Below are 22,031 nucleotides of genomic sequence, written 5' to 3'. Positions count from 1 at the left end.
CAAATGTCAAAACATTTACTCGAATCAATGAACAGCATTAATAAAGCCCCAGTATTACAGATCATTAACTAAAAAAAGTTGGTTTAGGGTTTAGTTACCCTTTAAGAACGTGTAAATTCAAGATTGGACATGTCAACATATACTGTATTTATATTGTATGAAAGCATAGCACCAACAAATTTCCAAAACAGTCAAAAAAACAAAGTCAGTTTCCGCAGAAGGGTTTTTGCGGAAGCGCGCGCACACACAGGGATGTGGACGGGCGCGCGCATGACCCATTATACTGTATGCGTGCGTGTAGAAACCACTGGAGGGACACGAGCAGCAGCAGAGAGACTAAACGAACCGGATTCACTGAATCAGAAAGGTGTCCAAATACACGGACTGACCGCGACACCATCTCATGTTCAAAGCAAAGCCTGTCGCGCGCCACAAACCGAGTCAGGTAAGTGCCCAGATAAGACAGGTAAACTTTACCAGCTCGCGACTGCTGCCATTATCCGCCCTGCTAACCGGGATCTGGTCACCAGTGTCACGTGATTGTAGGTAGATTACAGAAAGCGGTAACGGGGTTTAGACAGGAGAGAATATAATTATACTATGATAATTTCGCGCAGATGCAGGATGACATCGGAACACGTGTGGAGTTCATGTTGTTGCATTGGATCCAGTGCATGTTTTGACCTGTTTCCTGCCATGCAATTACACGCATCTGATTGCATTATTGATCACTGTGCATTAGATCATATCAGTGTAGTAAATGCTCTCGATCGATAAATCAATAGGTATTATTGGCCAAGAGTAGCCTATGCGGTTTAACAGCAGATCCCTGCTGTAAGTCTCTCATCTCTGGTGCACTATTGGCATACTAGTGTTTCTACTGGCATACTAGAGTTTCTGCAGTACATACTCACGAATTAACCAGGGCTGCTGGCAGAAATGCACCAAGATCCTCTGATGTTTATCTCCTGAACATTTGATATTTCATAGTATCCTGTTGTAGTTATAGGCAGTGTTGTTGTTTTGCTGACAGCATTTGTATGGGTGAGTTCCCTCATTCAGAAACCCAATGAGTCGGACATATCCCATGATACCTGGGTGATACCAGATACAGACAGTTGTGAAATGTCACACTATGAAGAAACACAATTTTGGAAGGAGGTGTTTTTGTGCATTATACATTTGTTTTAACATTTAACACCAAGGTCATGGGTTCGATTCCCAAGAAATGGGTCATGGGTTCGATTCCCAGGAAATGCATGCAAGTCAAGATTCAAGATTCAAGAGTTTTATTTGTCACATACACAGTTATATACACAATATACAACTGGCAGTGAAATGTAAACAGGTCCGCTCCATGGACAGTGCAAATAACAGTTACAAGAAATTAAATAGAAATAGAATAAAATTAGAATAAAAAGTATTAACATAAGTAGAATTATAAATAAATCAAGTAAAAGATAAAAATAGGAAATAAGATAAAAATAAAAATATAAAAAATATGTGGATATGATAAGTGAGATAAACTGTAGACTTAAAAATAAGTGGTTAACATAAAATATATAATATGTATATATAAAGAAGTATAATGTGCAAGGTTTATTACAGGTTGTTACGCAGTAACAATAGGAACGTAAAGTGCAGTGCAATTGCAGTATGTGGATGTTAATGTTAAAAAACCGTATGTTTATGTGTGTGCGGGGGTGAAGTGAAGTCACGTGACTGAGTTCAGGAGTCTGATGGCCTGGGGGAAGAAACTCCTCCTGAGTCTTTCAGTCTTTGCCATCAGGCTACGGAAGCGCTTACCAGATGGCAGCAGGGTGAAGTGAGAGTTTGCAGGGTGATTAATGTCTCTGATGATTTTAGTAGCTCTACCTCTGCAGCGTTTGGTGTAGATGTCCTGCAGAGACGGGAGAGCTGAGCCTGAGATGCGCTCGGATAAGCGCACCACTCTTTGCAGGGCTTTGCCATCGTGACTGGTGCTGTTCCCGTACCACGCTGTGATGCACTGAGTCAGGACACTTTCTATCGCCCCTCGATAGAAAGTTTTCAGGATGGCTGGTGAAACCCTGAATTTCCTCAGCTGGCGCAGGTGGTACAGTCTTTGCCTGGCTTTTTTCACCTGTGTCTGGATGTGTGTAGTCCAGGTCAGATCCTCGGAGATGTTCACACCCAAATATTTGAAGCTGCTCACTCTCTCTACCGGTGTCCCGCTGATCATGAGAGGGGAGTATGACCGATGCTGTCTCTTCCTGAAGTCCACAATCAGTTCTTTGGTCTTGTTAACATTCAGAGAGAGACAGTTGTCCTGGCACCATGATGTCAGTTGCTCCACTTCGTCCAAGTATGCCGTCTCATTGTTGTTGGAGATGAGACCCAGGACAACAGTATCATCAGCAAACTTGATGATCGAGGTGGAGCTGTGTGTGGACAAACAGTCATGGGTGTAGAGAGAGTAGAGCAGGGGACTCAGCACACAGCCCTGTGGAGCTCCAACACTCAGGGTGATGGAGGTGGAGGTGAACTGGCCTATTCTCACCGCCTGGGGTCTGCCAGTGAGGAAATCTTCAATCCAGAGGCAGAGAGAAGAATTCAGGCCTAGATCCAGGAGTTTGTGTGTTAGCTTAATGGGAACTATGGTGTTAAAGGCTGAGCTATAGTCAATAAATAGCAGCCTGACATAGTTCCCACTTTTGCTGTCGATGTGAGTGAGGCAGGAGTGAAGGACGTGAGAAATGGCATCTTCAGTCGATCTATTGGGACGATAGGCAAACTGAAGAGGGTCCAAAGTGTCAAGTCTGCTAAATGCATACATGTAAATGTAAAATATTTATCACCTGCGTTTTGAAAAGGCCATTTGAGAACTGAAACGTACTTCAGTGCACATAAATGAGTAGATACATTCAAAAAACCCATCCAAAGGTTATGAGAACATGTTTCTCCTGTTCAACAGGCTATATGGAGATCATTTGTTTGTGAGTCATTCGCTGAACAAATGCATTGAAAGGAAAAGGGATGGTCAGCAAGCCATCCACCACCAGACTAGGTGTAGGGAGGTTCTCAACTTCTCTGAGGATTTTATTTTTATGGGCTTTCATTAAGACAGACTGGTCACAACTAGTTGTACATTTCAAACCAGGGTTATTTTAGGTTTTATAAATATTTAGATTTTATTTGTGTTAATTTTGTACTTTTCTAACATGGAAAATAGTCAGAATTGTGTGTCTGGCATTTTGATTGCTGTGTGAAACGGTTATTTTAGTATCATTTAGATAGGGTTATAGTTTTTATTAATATTTTGATATTTGAATATTCAAATATGGAGGTGGGAGGAGGTGTCAATCAAACATCAGAAGACAGTCTGTATGCCACCATTGGCTGATGACTGTTGACTAGGGCTGCACAATATATCGAAATATCGCAAATGTACACATTGCAATGTGCATATCGCAAGGGCACGCAATATCTGAATGATTTTACTAGGCTACTTCAACATTGTGAAAATTGTATGTTTTAGGTCGACGCATATAGCAGAGAATAGACTTGGCACACGACTGTTACTTATGTGACTTGCTTGACGTTAAAAAGAGTTATTAAAGGGATAGTTCACCCCAAAACGAAAATTTGATGTTTTTCTGCTTACCCCTAAGGCATCCAAGATGTAGGTGTCTTTGTTTCTTCAGTAGAACACAAATGAAGATTTTTAACTCCAACCGTTGCTGTGTGTCACTCATATAATGCTTGTCAATAGGGGTCTAATTCTATTAAAGTAAAAAAAAACATGGACAGACAACTTCAAATTAAACCCTGCGGCTTGTGACGACACATTGATGTCTTAAGACACGAAACGATCGGTTTCTGAGAGAAACCGAACGGTATTTATGCAATTATTTCACCTCATATCAGACGAATTGCTTCAGCTCTGCAGACTGCCATCACAGCAACGAAACAAAGACACCTACATCTTGGATGCCTTAGGGGTAAGCAGAAAAACATCAAATTTTCGTTTTTGGGTGAACTATCCCTTTAAACACAAAAAACAACTCCTTGCAGTCTTGCGCTGTCTGCTGTCTGACACACACACACCGAAACATGCGCACAAGCCATTCTTTTTTCATGTCTTGTTTCACATCGAACTGTCAATGCTTTCTTTTCCCAGAACTGAAGCTTTGTTTTCCCAGAAAGAATGTGAAATGCATAAATGGTATCATTCTCAGTTTTTAAAGATTTTTAAAAATATATAATTTAAATAGATTTTACACACTTAAAGCAATATCGTATCGAATATCGCATTATTTAATAAGGATATCGCATTTTTCTTCAATATCGCACAGCCCTACTGTTGACACCCCCTCGTTAGCATGTCGGGCCAAGGAAAATTAAATACAGAGCTACATTCAAAAATGAATAAACGGCTTAAAGGACAAAAGTCAACTTTCAGTTTAGCATTTCCTTTTTAATTCCCCCCAACATTTATTAATTTTTTTTTATCCACTTGCACATTTAACTATGAATATATTTATTTATGCAGGAATATGTGGATTTATGTATTTATTTGCACATTTTTTATTTGCGTTTTATCGCTCTCTACAACGGCGGACACATAACAGTAAATAATGTGATTAGCAGTTTGCTTGACAGTCAGACAGTATAATCAAGGAACATTGTGCTGTACCATGGTGCAGCGGCGCAATGATATTACGCAGCGCCTGAAAATAGTCCCCAGCGCTCTCTGTGCAGGCAGGTTGTCAACTCTTGGGTCATTTTTGAGCGCGATGCTAACGGTCTAATCTGATTAAATGATCTATGCTAAGCTATGCTAAAAGTGTTACCGCCAGAACCGGCTGAATGGATTCGAAAACGGTAAAACTCAACTGTTTAACTCTAGTTGGAAAATGTGCCTATTTTCAAAAAAAGTGGCGTGTTGCTTTAACAATAATAACCCTGGTTCATACAATCCACTTGACTAGGTAAATATTTAGCTTTTCACTTTCCTAATGCTGCAAACATTCTAACATTTTTTCACCTTGTTTGTAATTTTGTTACAGAGTTCAAGTGGTTATGTGGACGATCTGAGATGAGAAGGCTTCTTTCCGTGGCGTGCGGCGCTGAGGCATGTCTTTAAGAGAGTCGCCTTTCCCCAATTGTTTTTTGGAAGGTCTCCATGCCGTAGGATGGAGTCTCATCTTCCCGTGTTTCTGGTTCCTGGACCGTCTCCTCTCCGTCTGCATCTCCACCCGTCTGGAGCGCATGTGGAGGCGCGAACAGGAGTGCTACCTCCACCCGCTTAAGGTCGTCTTTGGCTCCGTCCTGTTCTTCATCCTGTTTATACTCTCCACGCCATTCGCCCTACTGGGATTCATACTATGGGCGCCACTCCAGGCCGTACGCCGGCCGTTTTCGTACCGCCATCAGGTGCAGATCATTCGCATGGAGGATCGTAATGCTAGATGGGAGGAGACGAGGAAGGTCAGTTTTGGGTTTCTGACAGGCAACCTGTGCCTGTTGCCCGACGGCGTAGCACGTTTCAACAACCTCGGGCATACGCAAAAGCGTGCATCTTTCATCGGGAAAAGCATCGTGCAGGGTGTCACTCGCCCGCACATCCGTATTTTCGTAGATTCCCCTAGCAGCTGTGGCACCATTACCCCGTCCAGCAGCCTGATGCCGCAACCGGCCCCGTCCTCGTACGGATCTGTAGACTTTTCCACCGCAGGTCAGAAGGACGTGACCGAAGTGGATGAAACCAATGGCCCAAACCAGCAGCAGCAGTTTCCCAAACCCAACTGCAACCAGAACTCCAACCAACACAAGCATCCGCCTCATCCCTTAAGAGACGGAGACATGCTGATGGAAGTGTCCACTTTGTTCCCGTCCTCTGTGGATATAGTTTGCCTCCAGGAGGTTTTCGATAAGAGAGCCGCTCTGAAGCTCGCACAGGGTCTCGGGCCGCTCTACGAACATGTTCTCTATGACGTTGGCGTTTACGCCTTCCAGCCTGCTGGAACGTGCTCCTCTTTTAAGTTTTTTAACAGTGGTTTGTTCCTGGCCAGTCGCTATCCCGTGATGGAGGCTCAGTACCGCTGCTTTCCAAACAGCCGAGGAGAGGACGCACTGGCTGCCAAAGGCCTGCTTGCTGTAAAGGTACGGCATCCAGTTTAATATTGCTTTTGATCTACAATGTTTTATATATAGGTTTGAAAATGAAAGGCCCCGGTAAACTCTCAGCAAAGTTCTGTGAATTTTTTTTTAATGAATGCCTTAAAATTGCTTGAATGTAACTCTGGATACATGAATATGCAAATTAGCCCCGCCTCCACTCACTCACACCAGCTCAGTGATCCACTCGCTCAACTTTACTGTAGTAAACGCTGCACAAAGGTATCGCTCTTTACAACAGCGGACTCGTAACAGTAAATAAAATTAGGGCTGCAGCTATCGATTCTTTTTGTAATCGATTATTCTATCATTTAATCGATCGATTAATCGGATAAAAAATTTTCCCGTGTTTTTAAACAACCAAAACAAATAATGCATAACGAAAATGAAGAGGAAAAGCTATTTAATTTATTAATATGCACAACAGGTTTCATGCTGTAATCTAGCGCTGACATCAAAGTAAATATCTTTTATGTAGATTTCTACACCTGCAGCATTTACCATTAGGCTACTAACAAATAATATATCATATGTGGTGAGCCTATTTGCTATGGTAACCTAGCAACCTGTGTGTGTGTGTGTGTGTGTGTGTGTGTGTGTGTGTGTGTGTGTGTGTGTGTGTGTGTGTGTGTGTGTGTGTGTGTGTGCGCGCGTGAGGCTTTCATTGCAGTTTGGTACAGCAGAAATACATACATTCATTTTTAATAGAACCCTGCATTTGGCTTGCATCAGTTGCATAGCGGTGCATTTAAGGTGAAGCATCCGTTCGAAAAATCGCGTGCATGCGTGTGTGTGTGTTACTGATTTTCCACTATCAGTTCTGCGCTGCTCTCCGCGCGCGATCTTCACGCAAAAAGAGGTCTGCCGTCAGCCGAAAAGAGGTCTGCCTTCAGGGCGCGCGCTCGTTGTCAAAGACGCGACACGGCTCAACTCTCCGTGTCACAGAAAAAAGCTGAGCACTGAACGGATAAGTTTTCCGTATTGTTGTTTTTGAATAGTGCACAACCGCTTCAATGTTCAAACTGGCAAGGCTTTAAAAGCATTTACTTGACAAACTTTATGAGGATGAAAGTGAAAGCGATCTGGCTTCGGGGGTGCGCGCGCGCGTGTGTGTGTGTGTGTGGCAGCTATAAGAACGGTAATCAACTTACATAAACTGTGTAAAACATGCAGTTACTATAGTGATTCTGGGCATCTAGAATCTAAACTAAATTCAAAATGTATCATGCGCTATGGTGTGCTTCCTGAACATAGAACAACGGTCCGTGTGAATCAGATCCCTGCGCATATAGTGCGCGTCATAGGAATTTAACGAGGCCTCGAGGAATTTTTGTAATCGAGTTAATCGAGTAACTCGAGTTTCAGCCCTACTTGAAACCAAACATAGGTCCTTGAAAGTGCTTGAATTAAGCATGAACTGCATTTTATTAGAGTAGCATGGTGCTATTACAAAAATTGGCCTTCATGCGCTGCCAAAGCCAGAACAAAACAGCATTACGGGAGGAAGCTATTTCAATATATTTCTGCTGTTCCATAAGCACCATCTACTGTCAAAAGCCCTATTCGGATGGTTATTGTTTCTTGTGGGGTCGTAAGGTATTTTCATCAATGTCAGTGATTTTATTGCCGGCCGAATCCAGAATGTCAGTGTTTTTATCCCACCACCCGCGTAAAAATCCCCGGCCGAATTACCTACTGTTTTTTGACAAACACCAAGGTCGTGTGGTCATTTAATTGCCGTCCGAATCCACATCTCCAAATTTTCAAGATGTGATCACTTAAAAATTCACTGTTTATATCCTTTTTGACCCCTGCAGAGCACCGTACGGTTGCGCTTCGCTGTAATTTGAATGCATTTTAAAAATCTAGACTTTCATTCCTGAAATGCTGGCAAGTATTTACAAGAGCAATATTTAATCACCGCTCAAAAAATAAAAAGAAGAAAAGCACGTAAACATTTGAAATGGCCCGTTATTACGGCAGCAATTATATATATTAAATATAATATATGTGCAGGTCTTAAAAGCATTCAAATTGATTTTTAAAAAGGTACATGTACAGGTGATTTAATAAATAATTTTGCCTATTTTTAATGCCTAACAATCAACTTGTCCATATCTTTTTATTTAATTGGAAAATTCATGTATACAATATTATCTCTATATTTTGATGAAGTAATGATTTGTAAAAAAGAAAACTAAAACTAGTGTGAAATAAATGTTAAACGCAGGTATAAGAGCACTGCAAACTGCATCTCTCGTTAAAACTTGCCCGCTCTTGTACACCAGCCTCTTTCTTCATTGGATTTTGTAAAATTGGAAATTTTTCCTTCAAAGTCCTTGAATCTGGTGTTCATGAAAGAGTGGGAACCCTGCTTTATAGACAGAAAGGTTGAGAGTGACTCTTGAAGGAACAGCATCACCTCCTCTTGTACCACTCTTATGAAGAATTCATCTTCCAGAATCTGGCAATAAGTTATGGGAGTTCATTTTTAGTCCATCTCTGCAAAGCGTACTTCAGGATAGGAGATGGACTAAAAATGAACACCCAGAACTTACTGCTGGAGACTAAAGGGTTCCTGATGGTTTCACACTTAATACTTCACCTTAATACTTAATTCTTTTGCAATTAACATGTCTTTCATTCACCACCTTTTTTGGTCTGACCCTCCTTCTCATGGGCATTTAATACATATGGACTTTTAAATCTGAGTTAAATCTCTTTATTGGCTCATTTTATCTGTAAAAGAAAACGTGCCTCATAATCCTGCACACCTGAATATAAGGTGTTTTTCATCTCCAGCCTTCATGAACAATTATATATCACTTATAAATGATTAAAAACTAAATGAATAGTAGTTATTCGGATTAATGTGGTTTGGAATTGGTAAAATGTGCCTGGAAAAAAATATGATCAGAAAATCAACGTGCCTAATAATTCTGCACGCGGTGTAGTTCATAACATCAAATTCACCCGCTATATTGCTAATGTACCCGATTTTTCAACAGAAACATATTTACCGGGATAACCTGGCTTCTCTTGAGAATCCCCTGCTTCACAGCATAGTAATGATGATATGCTAAAAACCGTCTTTTGTTCACTGCAGTTTTAAGGTGAAAATACTTAGCAATAGTGTTGATTTATGAATTTGCACATGGTTTGTCTTAAAGCCTATTAAAAACAACACAGACATATAAAAAACTACATTAAACACTTGATTTTCCCCACAGGGGGTCTTTAACGTTTGCATAACCGCGAAAAATGCGTTTAAAACATTTTAAAAAGCTGGATGTTTTGAACGTTCAGAGAATATTCAGAAATAACATTTTCATAACGTAATGGTAACATTAGCAAAACATTCTTTGAACACATTTTTGTTAGCTGGGATACTGTTAGCCAACATCCCAACAACACTATAATGCTGATGGGAGAAGTGTTAAAGGGTTAGTTCACCCAAAAATGAAAATTCTGTCATTAATTACTTACCCTCATGTCGTTCGACACCCGTAAGACCTCCGTTCATCTTCGGAACACAAATGAAGATATTTTAGTTGAAATCTGATGGCTCTGAAAGGCCTCCATTGGCACAATGGCACGGTTCACTCTCAAGACCCTTAAAAGGTACTAAAGACGTCGTTACAAAGTCCATCTCACTACAGTGGTTCTACAATAACTTTATGGAGTGACGAGAATAGTTTTTGTGCGCAAAAAAACCCTAAATAACGACTTACATAGTGATGATGATTTCAAAACAAGGCATCATGAAGCTTCGAAGCGTTATGAATCAGTGAGTCGATTCAGCAGTTTGGATCGCCAAAGTCACGCGATTTCAGCAGTTTGGCGTTTTGACACGCGATCCGAATCATGATTCGACTCACTGATTCATAACGCTTCGAAGCTTCATGATGCCGTGTTTTGAAATCGTCATCACTATATAAGTCGTTATTTAGGGTTTTTTTGCACACAAAAACTATTCTCGTCACTCCATAAAGTTATTGTAGAACCACTGTAGTGAGATGGACTTTGTAACAACGTCTTTAGTACCTTTTAAGGGTCTTGAGAGTGAACCCTGCATTGTGCCAATGGAGGCCTTTCAGAGCCATCAGATTTACACTAAAATATCTTCATTTGTGTTCTGAAGATGAACGGAGGTCTTACGGGTGTCGAACGACATGAGGGTAAGTAATTAATGACAGAATTTTCATTTTTGGGTGAACTAATCCTTTAAGATGAATTTTTAATACAGATGCTGCTTAAAAAAAAAAAAATGATGCAAACTTAATCAAATATGAGACAAATTCAAATTCTGCCGTGCAGCAGCTCTACAGAAGACAATAGTGTCATTGTTCAGCTCAATTCAGTTCAAGTCTACTATAAAGCAGTTCATGTTTTTACTTGCATCTGACCGCCTGAACAGAAGAAATTAGTCATAGAAGGCGGAGCCTCAGAGCCACACCTACCGATTACGTAATCGTCACGGACCAATGGTAGTTTACCAGCTGGACGTTAGGAATTTGTTTGCGAACTCCCAAAACAAACTTTGTTCGAAATGATGTCACACCAGTTTGTTCTTCTATTTTGCTTGAAGTATATCGGGGCCTTAAACTAACGAAACTAAACCATGTGCCTAAACCAAATTGTTTTTTCCCAAGGTGGAAATAGGGATACAAAAAGGTGGAAAGAAAATGGTTGGGTATATTAACTGCACTCATCTGCACGCTCCTGAAGGCAAGTGTGTTGTTACTGTTATGATGTATTTACAGAAATAGTTCACCCATAAAATGAATGTTTGTGTTTATTCACCGTCATGTTGTTCCAAACTTGTATGCCGTTATTTATACTGTCTTTACTATACAGCAGGGATTCTCAAACTTTTTTGTCAGCCTAACTTCTTTAAGATATTTACTTGAAGTCTCCCTGAGATTTTATAATAATATGTATAATGATGTATAAACAAATAAAATATTTTTTTTATTTTTAGTGTTTTATTTGGATTATTCTTTTTATTTTTATGAATTAATATATTTATAAAATAATAAAAATGTAAATCTTTATTATTTAATAATGATTAGCTTTTTAGTTTTTTATTTGGATTTTTAAAAATATTTGTATGATTTAATTAATGTATTCATTTATTTATAAAATAACAAACATTTACATTTTTATGATTTAAATAATTTAGATTTATTTTATTTTTATGATTTAATTAATGTATTCATTTATTTATAAAATAATAAACATTTAAATTTTTATGATTTAATTAATTATTAACTTTTTGTCAACTCACAAACTCCAGTTAGAGAAACCCTGCGATATAACAACAGTTCATAGTGACCATGTCTGCTCCAAAAAGGACACAAACACCATTAAAGTGTAATAAAAGCATCAAAACAGTAATCCATCCATCCATATGACTTGTGTTTTATATTACGAGTCATATGATAGCTTTAAATAAAAAATGTATCGCTTGCACCAAAGCTCTCAGATCTCAAATGCAGGTTTGGAACAAAATAAGGATGAATAAATAATGACAGAATATACATTTTTGGATCATTTGTGTAATGTAATCGAATCCCAGTGGTCAAGATGGGTTGTTTTTTGCATACTTGAGTATTATTGTTTTGCCGTCAGTTTGAATCATGTGCTAATTATATTTGCACAACTAATAATACTAATAATTGCACAAATATGTATAATAATCTGCTTTGAAGCATATCAAATATTAAGAGATTTCTGATGTTTGATCAGGGGACGGAGAGATACGCTTTGAGCAGCTTAACTTGTTGACCAAATGGATCAGTGAGTTTCAAGCAGTGACCAAACGAGAAGATGAAATGGTGATGTTTGACGTGCTTTGTGGAGATTTTAACTTCGACAACAGCTCTCCTGGTATGTACTGGTCAACACCCCACACACTGTATATCTTGATTAAAGATCAATGTTTATGCAAAGGAAGTTCTGAAATAAATACCTCATTAAATCAGCATTTCCATGTGTCTTTCGTGTGTTTTTACTAGATGACAGGTTGGAGCAAAGCCATGGTGTGTTTGAGGAATATACAGACCCCTGCAGAGCTGGACCCGGCAAAGAGAAGCCCTGGGTCATTGGTAACACTCTCATTTGCTTCTTAGGTCCTGTTTACACCTGGTATTAAGATGCGTTTTGGTCGATCGGATCACAAGTAGACGAGGGAGACACATTCCTGTCTCTTTTGTCCACTTTCAACCACTTCTGTCCTTATTTTTTCAAGGGGAGTGTCAATGGGTGGGTAAATGTATGGGCTTTTTTCATGTCTTTCAATGTAATGGATAAAATAAGCTTGTGCAATTTACATATGAACACACGGAGACGACAGAAAAACATACAGAGAGCATCAGCTTTCGCTTCTGCTCTGAAAGCCACAAGACCAGCCGAATGCTGTGAGTGTGTGCTAGAAATCAGGAATGGTGAGAGAACATTGTGCTTGGTATGTATTTCGTTGTCAAACCAAATTTAGGCCTTCAGCCGACAAAGTTTAAATCCCATCTGGCTAGAGCGCATCCCATAATGTTTACACGTTAGGTCAGTAGGCAGAGAGTAGATGGTCTTTTGTGGCTGTTCGAACACATTCGACCACATGAGCGTTTACACCACGAAAGCAATCCGGTCAAATGTGTTTTCGACTACCTCTTGGAGTAGTTTCAATTGACCGTTCGCAAAGACCCACCCCCCTTAGTTACTGTTGCTATGTCCGACAAGCCATGGCGCTCTCACACCACACACGTTCTCACGTTGGGAAAATACATCGTGGAGTAAAGAGGACACTGACAACACGCCGACAGACAGGACAGAGCAAGTAACTTTAGATATGAAACAAAGTCTAAACTTTGAAATTGTCATTTTTTTTAAAAAGAAATGTAAACAATAAATAGCGTTGTGTGGCTCTTTAATGTGTCGTGATCGCAGTAGCGCCTCAGTTAAAGCTGCTCGTGAACCGTGATTATCTCTTCTTTGTAGTTCATTGATAAGCACAAAATAAACATGAATGAACACTAAAAGAAATGTTGTTTCAACCGTGGAAAGACGTCAGTACACACCGTTTTTCCAAGTTCAAGTCCACCGACGTTAATCTACGAACTCTCCTGACTGCTTTGTCGGACAAAACGGAAGATTTGGCGATGTGATTGGTCAGATCGCCTGTCAATCAAACTTGCAGCGAAGGGTGAATTGCCTGGACCAAACTCGAGTTCGATTGCTCCCCCCTCCCCTGCCCCCGCTGGACTGTGTTCATATTATATTTTTTGGGTCAGAACCAGGGTGCGTTTGCGTCATCAAAGCAGCAGCTGTTTACTCCGTTGCTTGGTAACGACTGCGAGCGAGAAGGTGGCAAAATGCATAGCGTTGCTCACCTCACTTTTATATTTTAGTTTTTTAACCGTTGGTTTTGTTACCAAAGCTTCAGTAAGTAATGGCATTTGCGCCTATCTGCCGCGAATGTACTGCAGAAATGCTCTAAAGAGCGCTGAAGACGAGCAGAAATGAGATGTACAGCTCTCTGCTTGCAGTATGTCAGTCACGCTCGTCAGGAAAATGAGTGAAACGCACACAAACACACATTTTTATCAAATCATACGTCATTAATAGCGGTTCACTTCGACGATTTAGTGCGATTGCGTTCACATCAGCAGCGAACCGTACCAGAGTTCACTTGAACCGAACCTTTTCAAGCGGACTCGGGTACAGTTCGCGGTTGCGCACCCGAGTTCGGAAGACCACGTTCACATCATCCAAACGAACCGAACTCTGACGTCAATCGAACCTGGGTGCGCACCAAAACCGCTAGTGTGAAAGCAACCTTAGACCCCGTTTACACCTGTATTTAGCATCGTCCACTTTAATCCGATTGACCAAAACGCATCTTAATACCAGGTGAACACAGGGTCTTGAAGGTGCCTTGCCACAAAACCGTTTTTACTTGTATTTTTAAAAATATGTTAGGTCCATATGTGTTTGTGTGATGTCGTGAATGTGAAAATGAACTGCTACCTCCTCTGTCAGCTCTAGCCACTGAAAAGAAATAAGCGGAAAAAAGCGGGTCAGTCTGACGTGGCGTTGCCTGAGCTGATTACTATTCATGAGCTCGCCCAGTTGAGACCACACCCACACAGAATTCGTCTAGCTCAGCGACAGTTTTCGTATACAGCAAGATGGCTGAACATCATATATATGGCAATATACCTGAAGAAGCCATTTCTGCAGCCATTCCAGACGATGGTAAACAAAGTTCCTCTACTTGTTGCGCCGGGTAAAGGATGCTGATAGCCAGGCTCTCATTTGCTAGCTGTTAGCCAATCAGAGTCAAGCAGCTTAGCTCATTGAATATTAATGAGAACTGGCGCATATCGAGCTGAGTCTTCCTGCAGATTTTCTATAGCACACTAGAATGGCTTGAAACAAGGTAACCAAGGCATTTTTGTCCATGGTAGAACTTCAGACATTACCACAAAAGTAATGAAATACGTGTGGCAGGGCACCTTTAAGCACATTTGAAATTAACATGTACATTTTGGAGTTTATGTACATTTTTTCTGTGGTTGAATAAAAACTTGTAGTGTTTTTATTTATTCATTTAATTCCATTTTAAAATGTAATGCCTAACTATAATTTGCGTATTACTATTAAGATGTTGTTTCTTTTCATTATGTAATTGTACTATATAGTAGTTATAGTTTTGTGTACATAATTATATTTAGTGAAATTCCAAATAAAAATATTTAAACACAAAAATGTATTGTGGTTTTATTTGTAGGAACCCTGTTGGACCAGCCAACGCTCTATGATGAGAACATGAGGACTCCAGACAACCTGCAGCGGTGAGATATAGATATTGATATATATACTTGATATAGATAGAGTATTGTTTATGATGACATGAAGCCTTCACAAACAGAAATCTGCATAGTTTAACAGGTTTTGATTCAGTCAGTGTTCTGTAATCTAATCAGTCACTGATCTTCTCTGTAGAACTTTGGAAAGTGAAGAACTGCGGAAGGAGTATTTGTCTCCACCGGTGCCGCTCGAGGGCGTTCCTCTGGTTTATCCTGAGCCTGATCAACCCTGGGTGGGTCGACGGATCGATTACCTTCTGTATCGAGAGAGCTCCGTCTCCAGTCACTGCAAAACGGTGCGTTTCCTGCTAAGAATGACATGTTTGTGTTTCAGTGTTTAATATGTTACACCAGGGCCGGCGCAAGCCTTTATGGGGCCCTAAGCAGAATTTTATTTGGGGGCCCCTCTGTGCCACCAGTACGATTGACTATTGTCAGTTCTTGATCATTTGCACACCCATTATCAATTTGATTAGTTGTAGCGGTCTTGCTTATCTTCCTGTCATGTTTTTACCCTTATACGGTTTTTAATTGTAACAGTAGCAAACCCACAAGAGTGGTCAGATGTTAACTTGCACTTTAATATTCAAAGTTTTACAGTACTACAGTTCAGACTGGGATATGTACGATTTTTTAAAAATATTTTTAAAAGAAGTCTCTTATGCTGCATATGCTCACAATTTTTCCTAAAAAAAAAAAGTTTACACAACTGTTTTCAACACTGATAATAATCATAAATGTTTCATGAGAAAATCATCATATTAGAATGATTTCTGAAGGGTCATGTGACACTGAAGACTGGAGTAGGAAAATTCAGCTTTGACCACAGGAATACATTACAATTTACTATATATTCTCATTGAAAACAGCCATTTTAAATTGCAATAATATTTCACAATATTACTATCTGTTTTTACTGTATTTTTGGTCAAATAAATGCAGCCTTGGTGAGAAGAGACTTCTTTTAAAAACAAGAAATGTTGATGGATTTGATTTCTTTGAAACGATAAACAGCTTGTATTTTGGCAGAAACACGCAAGAAGACCTCAGTGCTTCTTTTTGTTGACAACAGATTTATAAATGATTCTCATAACGGATTTGGGAAGATGATTGCTGCATGTTGTGTTGCGTTGCGTTCCCAAATTATAATTTTGAGGGACTCAAACATATAGTACTTGCAGAGAGGCCTTTCCTGTGAACAGAAACTGAAAGCCATGCTGTATACTCCATCCAAAACATGCAGCACGTCAGATAAGATATTCACACTAAACCATATCACATTCTCAAATCCAGCCATTCATAAAAAATTTACTGGGCAACTGACGAGTGATTTTTCTCGCACTTTGGACTTTGAACCCTGGCTAACAAGCCAATGAATGGTGTCCAGCCAATGGCGTTGCGAGTTCGTGCAGCGCTGTCAGAATCAATCCGTGCCGATATTAGAAAACTTTTTCAAAAAAAGTGCAGTTTATCTAGTAATTGTTTAAGGCCATTTCGCGATTTCAATAAAGTAACATGCGGCAAGTAATTTCATGTGCTCTTGGGGGCCCCCTGGTGGCCGCTTAGTTCGCTTATGCCTTGGGCCGGCTCTGGGTAACACTTTACTATAAGGTCTCATTAGTTAAAGGCACAATATGTAAGATTTTTGCATTAAAATATCCAAAAACCACTAGAACACTGTTAGATATTTTGTTGACTTGTGTACTTACTGTATCCCACATATTTCCAACAATGTTTAAATCCAGAGCAATTCACAATTTTAACCAGTATAACATCCTCGTGTCGCTTGTCAATGGCATCATGTCCACGTTATGCTTTTTGCAAATGCTGTGGCTATGTTCAAATGCACTCTTAGTATGAATGTTTTGAACATTTCAATAATGTATTATTAAATGTTAAAATTAACATTTACTAGGATTAAAGGTGCACTATGTAACTTTTCCGTTCACTAGAGGTCGCCTGTTCAAAACAAAGGCGTAGTTTGATGACGCCAAATTTGAGTGTTTTGTTGCGTTCATCTTATTAACAATCGCTCCAGCGGCCTTACTCAGCTCTTGCTCCGCTTCATACTACAGTAACGTTAATAATCACATCCTTTTCCACCGGCTGTGAGGTGAATACCACATGTCCCAAGAGTCTGCGCTCAAACTTGGCGTCATCAAACTACGCCTTTGTTTTGAACAGGCGACCTCTAGTGGACGGAAAAGTTACATAGTGCACCTTTAAACATTATAAACACAAATACATGACATGTCAGTGAAATCTGATTCGACTGGATCAGGAAGAGTTGATTTGATCAGTTGATATTATTGTCTTTCAGTAACATCAGAAGAAAAGTAGAAAGTGAAACGTGAAGATTACTTTCTTAACATGCACTGATAAATTATGCATAATGAGAATATAATATGCGCTGTGAAAAATAAAATATATAAATTCTTATTTATTGAACTGTTGTATGAAATGAATATCACATTTCAACTTGTGCTATTCGTGATAAAATCATCACTCGTGTTAGCCTGACAAGCCAGACTCACATCAAGATAAATATAAATATTTGAACACTTTCCACATCGAGATGTTGGGTTTGGGAACTCACCATTGGCAGGGCTCAATCCGAGGGGCGGGATAAACGGTTGTCTTTCAAATTCCCTCTGCAAGCAATAGGATAGCGCTACAACCAACCAGAGCAATGGAGAAGGTGAAGCAGAGCTAGTTGATGGATTAAACTTTCGCCGTATCCGGTCGGCAAAACTCAGAACACATCTTCCTTTCTTAAGAATGACTTCAGTGCCGTTCTTTGTACTTTTCTCAAAGAAAAGCTTAAAGTCGGCGTGAAAAGGAAGTTGATATTGTCTTTTTCTCCTTATTGTGACGTATATCCAAGTGCTTCTGAAATTAGAAAAAAGTAGGGCGGGGCTTGATTTCGTCTTTCGGGAATTGATTGGATCGTTGGAAGTTGGGCGTTGCTAACAAAATGGAGGCAGATTTGAATGCCAGTTTGCACTCCGTTGTGGAGAAAAACTCGATCTATCTCTTAAATAAATGTATTTTCTCTCTAAATCTTTTCTACATATGTCACTGAGCATATTTCCTCAATTTTCCGTGGTTTATGCTACAGATTTCACTTATTTTAAGCCTTTTATGGCTTTATTTCTGTAAAACTTTTCTCAGCTCGCCCTTATAAGGGGGGCGCGCCGTAAGTGCGTTAACACGCTGCATTCCTAAGCTGATCGTCTGACTATATTGAGTAATTTTTTACATAAAAAAGCTTTTATTTCTCATATATTTCTCTCTTTTTGCCTCAAGTCCTTCCTGAAGAAGGTATTGTTGAGAAAAATGCACCTAACCACCAACTAACCCCGCCCTCACACCATAGCACATGACCGGGGGAGAAGAGAAGTCATTTTGATGGGAGAGGGAAAGTTAACGTATTTGATTAAAGATTATAAGGGTAAATGAATTTTCAAAAATTAATGAAGTGCACAGATAAATCAGTTATAGTAAACACTACAATATTAAATATAAAAATACGAATTGTAAAATTTGATTTCATGCCGACTTTAACTCCAAGTCTTCCAGAGTCGCGGCCAAAGCGATTCGAAACACCGCTGTTCACCAGCTTCTTTGTTTACGAGTGGCATGCGGAAACGCCGCAACTCTGCCGTCATTATGTTAAGCCCGCCCACCGACTCTATACACGATGTGATTGGCCTGACTAGAGTTTGGTTTTTCCAGCTTGCAAGCCAATGGAGAGTTGCTAGACGACCCTGGCTGCAAATTACATTTGCTACCGCTAGGGTGCGTCTAGATTTCTAGGCTACACTCATGTGATATTGCTTAACTATCATGATATAAATATGAGACAAAAACTCGTACAGAGCATTTTTGCCCTGATATCTTTAATTTTAGGGTAAAAATCATCAGCCCTCTATATATATATATATATATATATATATATATATATATATATATATATATATATATATATATATATATATATTAGGGGTGGCACGGTACATGGAAAAAAACCGAACCGTTCGGTTCGCTTGTGTCGGTTCGGTGTGTGTGTGTCGCACGGTTCGCGCCTGCGCAATGTATCCTCGTGCCCGCATGTTACCTCAGACAGCTGGTGTCCTTTTCGCGCGAAATAAGAGGTTTGTGTGGACATACAGTAAAGTAAAAGTGGAGTGCTGCAGGTCACGTCACATGTAGAAATGAAAGTGGGAGAGATAAGGAAGGCTGCCGGAGTTGGAGGATGCGCTAGCATCGTATAGCAGGGAAGATGCAGTGCGAGAGCGGGTGCTGCGCGACTCGCGAGACAAACACTGCCAGTGTGTGTATGCGCAGCGGGCACGCGCGGCGCGGCACCCGCTCTCGCACTGAACCGTGGCTGGTGTGAGAGAGAGAGTGTGTGTGTGTGTGTGTGTGTGTGTGTGTGTGTGAGTCTGTGGGAGATTGAGTGTGTGTGTGAGTCTGTGGGAGATTGTGTGTGTGTGTGTGTGTGTGTGTGTGTGTGTGTGTGTGTGTGTGTCTGTCTGTGAGAGTGTGAATCTGTGGGACAGGCAAATATAGTCTGTCACATTTTCCAGTGTTCTCCTCCGAGCCCTGTCTGTCTCGTGCTTTGATTTATGAAGGGCAACATATCTGCTGCAAATGCGACCGTGTTCCCCTCTGTCTCATACACACATTCATATAACATGCTGTATATAAGTAGTTCACATGATAAATGTAACATTTAAAAGTTAAGATATGCTTCTAGTTCTAATAATTTAAACATGCCTTTGAAGTTTGGGCAAAAACTTCTGGCAGTGTTGTGTTTTCGTGTATTTTATGTTATTTTTTCCCAGCGCTGGATGTCATATGGTGATTGTGAAACACACGGGACACTTGGTGAAATGTGTTAATCAGGTCAGCTGAATTAAAGCCACAGTGCATTGTTCTGATCAAAATTGATATGATTAACATGAAAAATGTACGGCAATGTGTCGGACTCGGTTGACAGCCAGTTAGGAAACAACTTGATATAACAATTTTTAATACTGTATCCTAATTGTGGATGATTAAGCCATATATATCATATGCTGAAGTAAATTTCTGGAGTGTTAACGATAAAAAACAACAACAAAAAGAACCGTACAGAACCGAAAACCGTGACCCTAAAACCGTGATACGAACCGAACCGTGGGTTTTGTGAACCGTGCCACCCCTAATATATATATATATATAATAACAATTGCAAAGAAAAAAAAGTCAGAATTACCTTTTTCTATTTTCTTTCTGCAGCGGAAACAAACGTCCATAGTTAACTATAATGGAACCTCATTGTAAAAGTTCAAATTAAGTACTTTCAGGCGTTAAAGAAAAAAAATCTGTCCTGCTGTATTTAAATCTTTGTCTTGTTCCCATGTAGGAGGTGGAAGAGTTTACATACGTGACTCAGCTGGCTGGACTGACGGACCACATCCCTGTGGGCTTTAGACTGTCTGTGTCTCTGGATTCAGAAGACATTTAAAGATATCTGCCCATGTGTGCTTTCTAGTGGACCAGACTGCTGACACTTTAAAATATCTATCATAAAGTAATGAATGCTTTAGAGGAATAGTTCAGCCAAAAAAGATTATTTATTCATCTTCATATGGGTTTGGAATAACATGAGGGTGAGTAAATGACCAGAGAATTATTTTTTAAGGATCAATAAATAAGGAATCCTATCATGTTTAAATGCTTGACATGTGGAAAAAAACACACCAAATATCACTTTATGAATCACTATTTGAACAAAGCAATAGTTCTGACTCTCTGTCACTCTTTCCTATGCATATCCTCTCTGTACAGTGCCAGTAATGTGGATAGATATGACACGCATAGTTTAATTTCTGTTTTTTTTATGACACTTTTTCATGACGACACAGAAATGATTTTGGAAGTATATTTTAATAAAAAGGTAGATTTTTTTTCATAACGTGTTTCTTGACTTTTTTTCCTGAGGTGTTTTATGCAGTTCTCTCTGAGAAGAGGTATTACTGTATAATGAGCATATTGGTCTTTCTTGAACCATAACTCATTTAAAACAACTTTAGATCAATTCTGATGTTTTTTTGACTTTCAGGAAATACCAGGCCAAAAGATTTCTAATCAAATGCTTTATTTTCTTCTCAGATATAATACACTTGCATGACCTACTTTTATTTACACGTAAAAAAAAAATGAATACCTTGAAATGCAAGTCGCGTTGGATAAAAGCTTTTTGCCAAATGCTTATTGGGGTTAAATACCATGGTATTTAAATATGTTACAGTGTAATAGTATTATATATCAGAGCACCATGGTATTATCATCTGCTAGTATCCATGTACCTGTACTTTATTGTAATAACATGTTTTTGGAAGGTTTTATTTAAAATCTTGAATTTACAAATATTTGAACACACAAATATAATGTTTCAAATTGTTTTAATTGCTGTAATACATAGAAATATAGAAGGCCATTTCCACCACATAAAAAACATCATACTTTGGTAAATTTTCTCAATTATGACATTAATCAAAATTATGACAGCATGCATACTTATAACAAGATTACAAACATAAAAACGTTACATAAAATATCAACATTTTTCTCTAATTAAGATTAATCATTGTATATTTAGATTTTTGGAAATGTTAAATGATTTTATTTTCATAAATTAAGGCTTATTATTTTATCTTTACATTTACAATTTTTTTATGATTAAAATAAAAAATATAAATGCAATTTCATAAATAAGATTTTTATTATTAAATTGTAAAAAAAACATGTTTCATAAATTAAGATTAGTTAAGTTTAATATTAGTTAATAACATGATTGGAATGTTTTATTTAAAATCTAGAATTTACAAATATTTGAACACACAAATATATAGTGTTTACATTTTTTTAAATTGCTGTGAACTATGGAAGGCCATTTCCGCCACATAAAAAAATACTTTGGTAAATCATAATTATGACGTTAAAAGTCATAATTTG

General features: G+C 39.0%; 1 protein-coding gene across 1 annotated transcript; it reads left to right on the top strand.

The window, feature by feature from the left end:
* The first annotated feature begins 248 nt into the window (after nt 1-248).
* On the top strand, nt 249-21,754 carry smpd5 (sphingomyelin phosphodiesterase 5). The gene is made up of 8 exons (XM_079837692.1): nt 249-445; nt 5,049-6,144; nt 10,812-10,887; nt 11,908-12,048; nt 12,177-12,266; nt 14,948-15,011; nt 15,163-15,322; nt 20,437-21,754. The coding sequence occupies exons 2-8, from the start codon at nt 5,116-5,118 to the stop codon at nt 20,536-20,538; spliced, it is 1,662 nt and encodes a 553-aa protein (XP_079693818.1). The 5' UTR covers nt 249-445; nt 5,049-5,115; the 3' UTR covers nt 20,539-21,754.
* Nucleotides 21,755-22,031: the final 277 nt, after the last annotated feature.

The sequence above is a fragment of the Gobio gobio genome, assembly GCF_949357685.1.
Source record: "Gobio gobio genome assembly, chromosome: 15".
Taxonomy (NCBI): domain Eukaryota; kingdom Metazoa; phylum Chordata; class Actinopteri; order Cypriniformes; family Gobionidae; genus Gobio; species Gobio gobio.
This window is presented reverse-complemented; position numbering and strand designations above follow the sequence as displayed.

Bases quoted from the DNA above. Each gene is read 5' to 3' on its own strand.
- smpd5 (XM_079837692.1), top strand. From the start codon at position 5,116: ATGTCTTTAAGAGAGTCGCCTTTCCCCAATTGTTTTTTGGAAGGTCTC. The intron at 6,145-10,811 runs GTACGGCATCCA...TTTTTTCCCAAG, and splicing joins AAGGCCTGCTTGCTGTAAAG to GTGGAAATAGGGATACAAAA. The intron at 15,012-15,162 runs GTGAGATATAGA...TCTTCTCTGTAG, and splicing joins ACTCCAGACAACCTGCAGCG to AACTTTGGAAAGTGAAGAAC.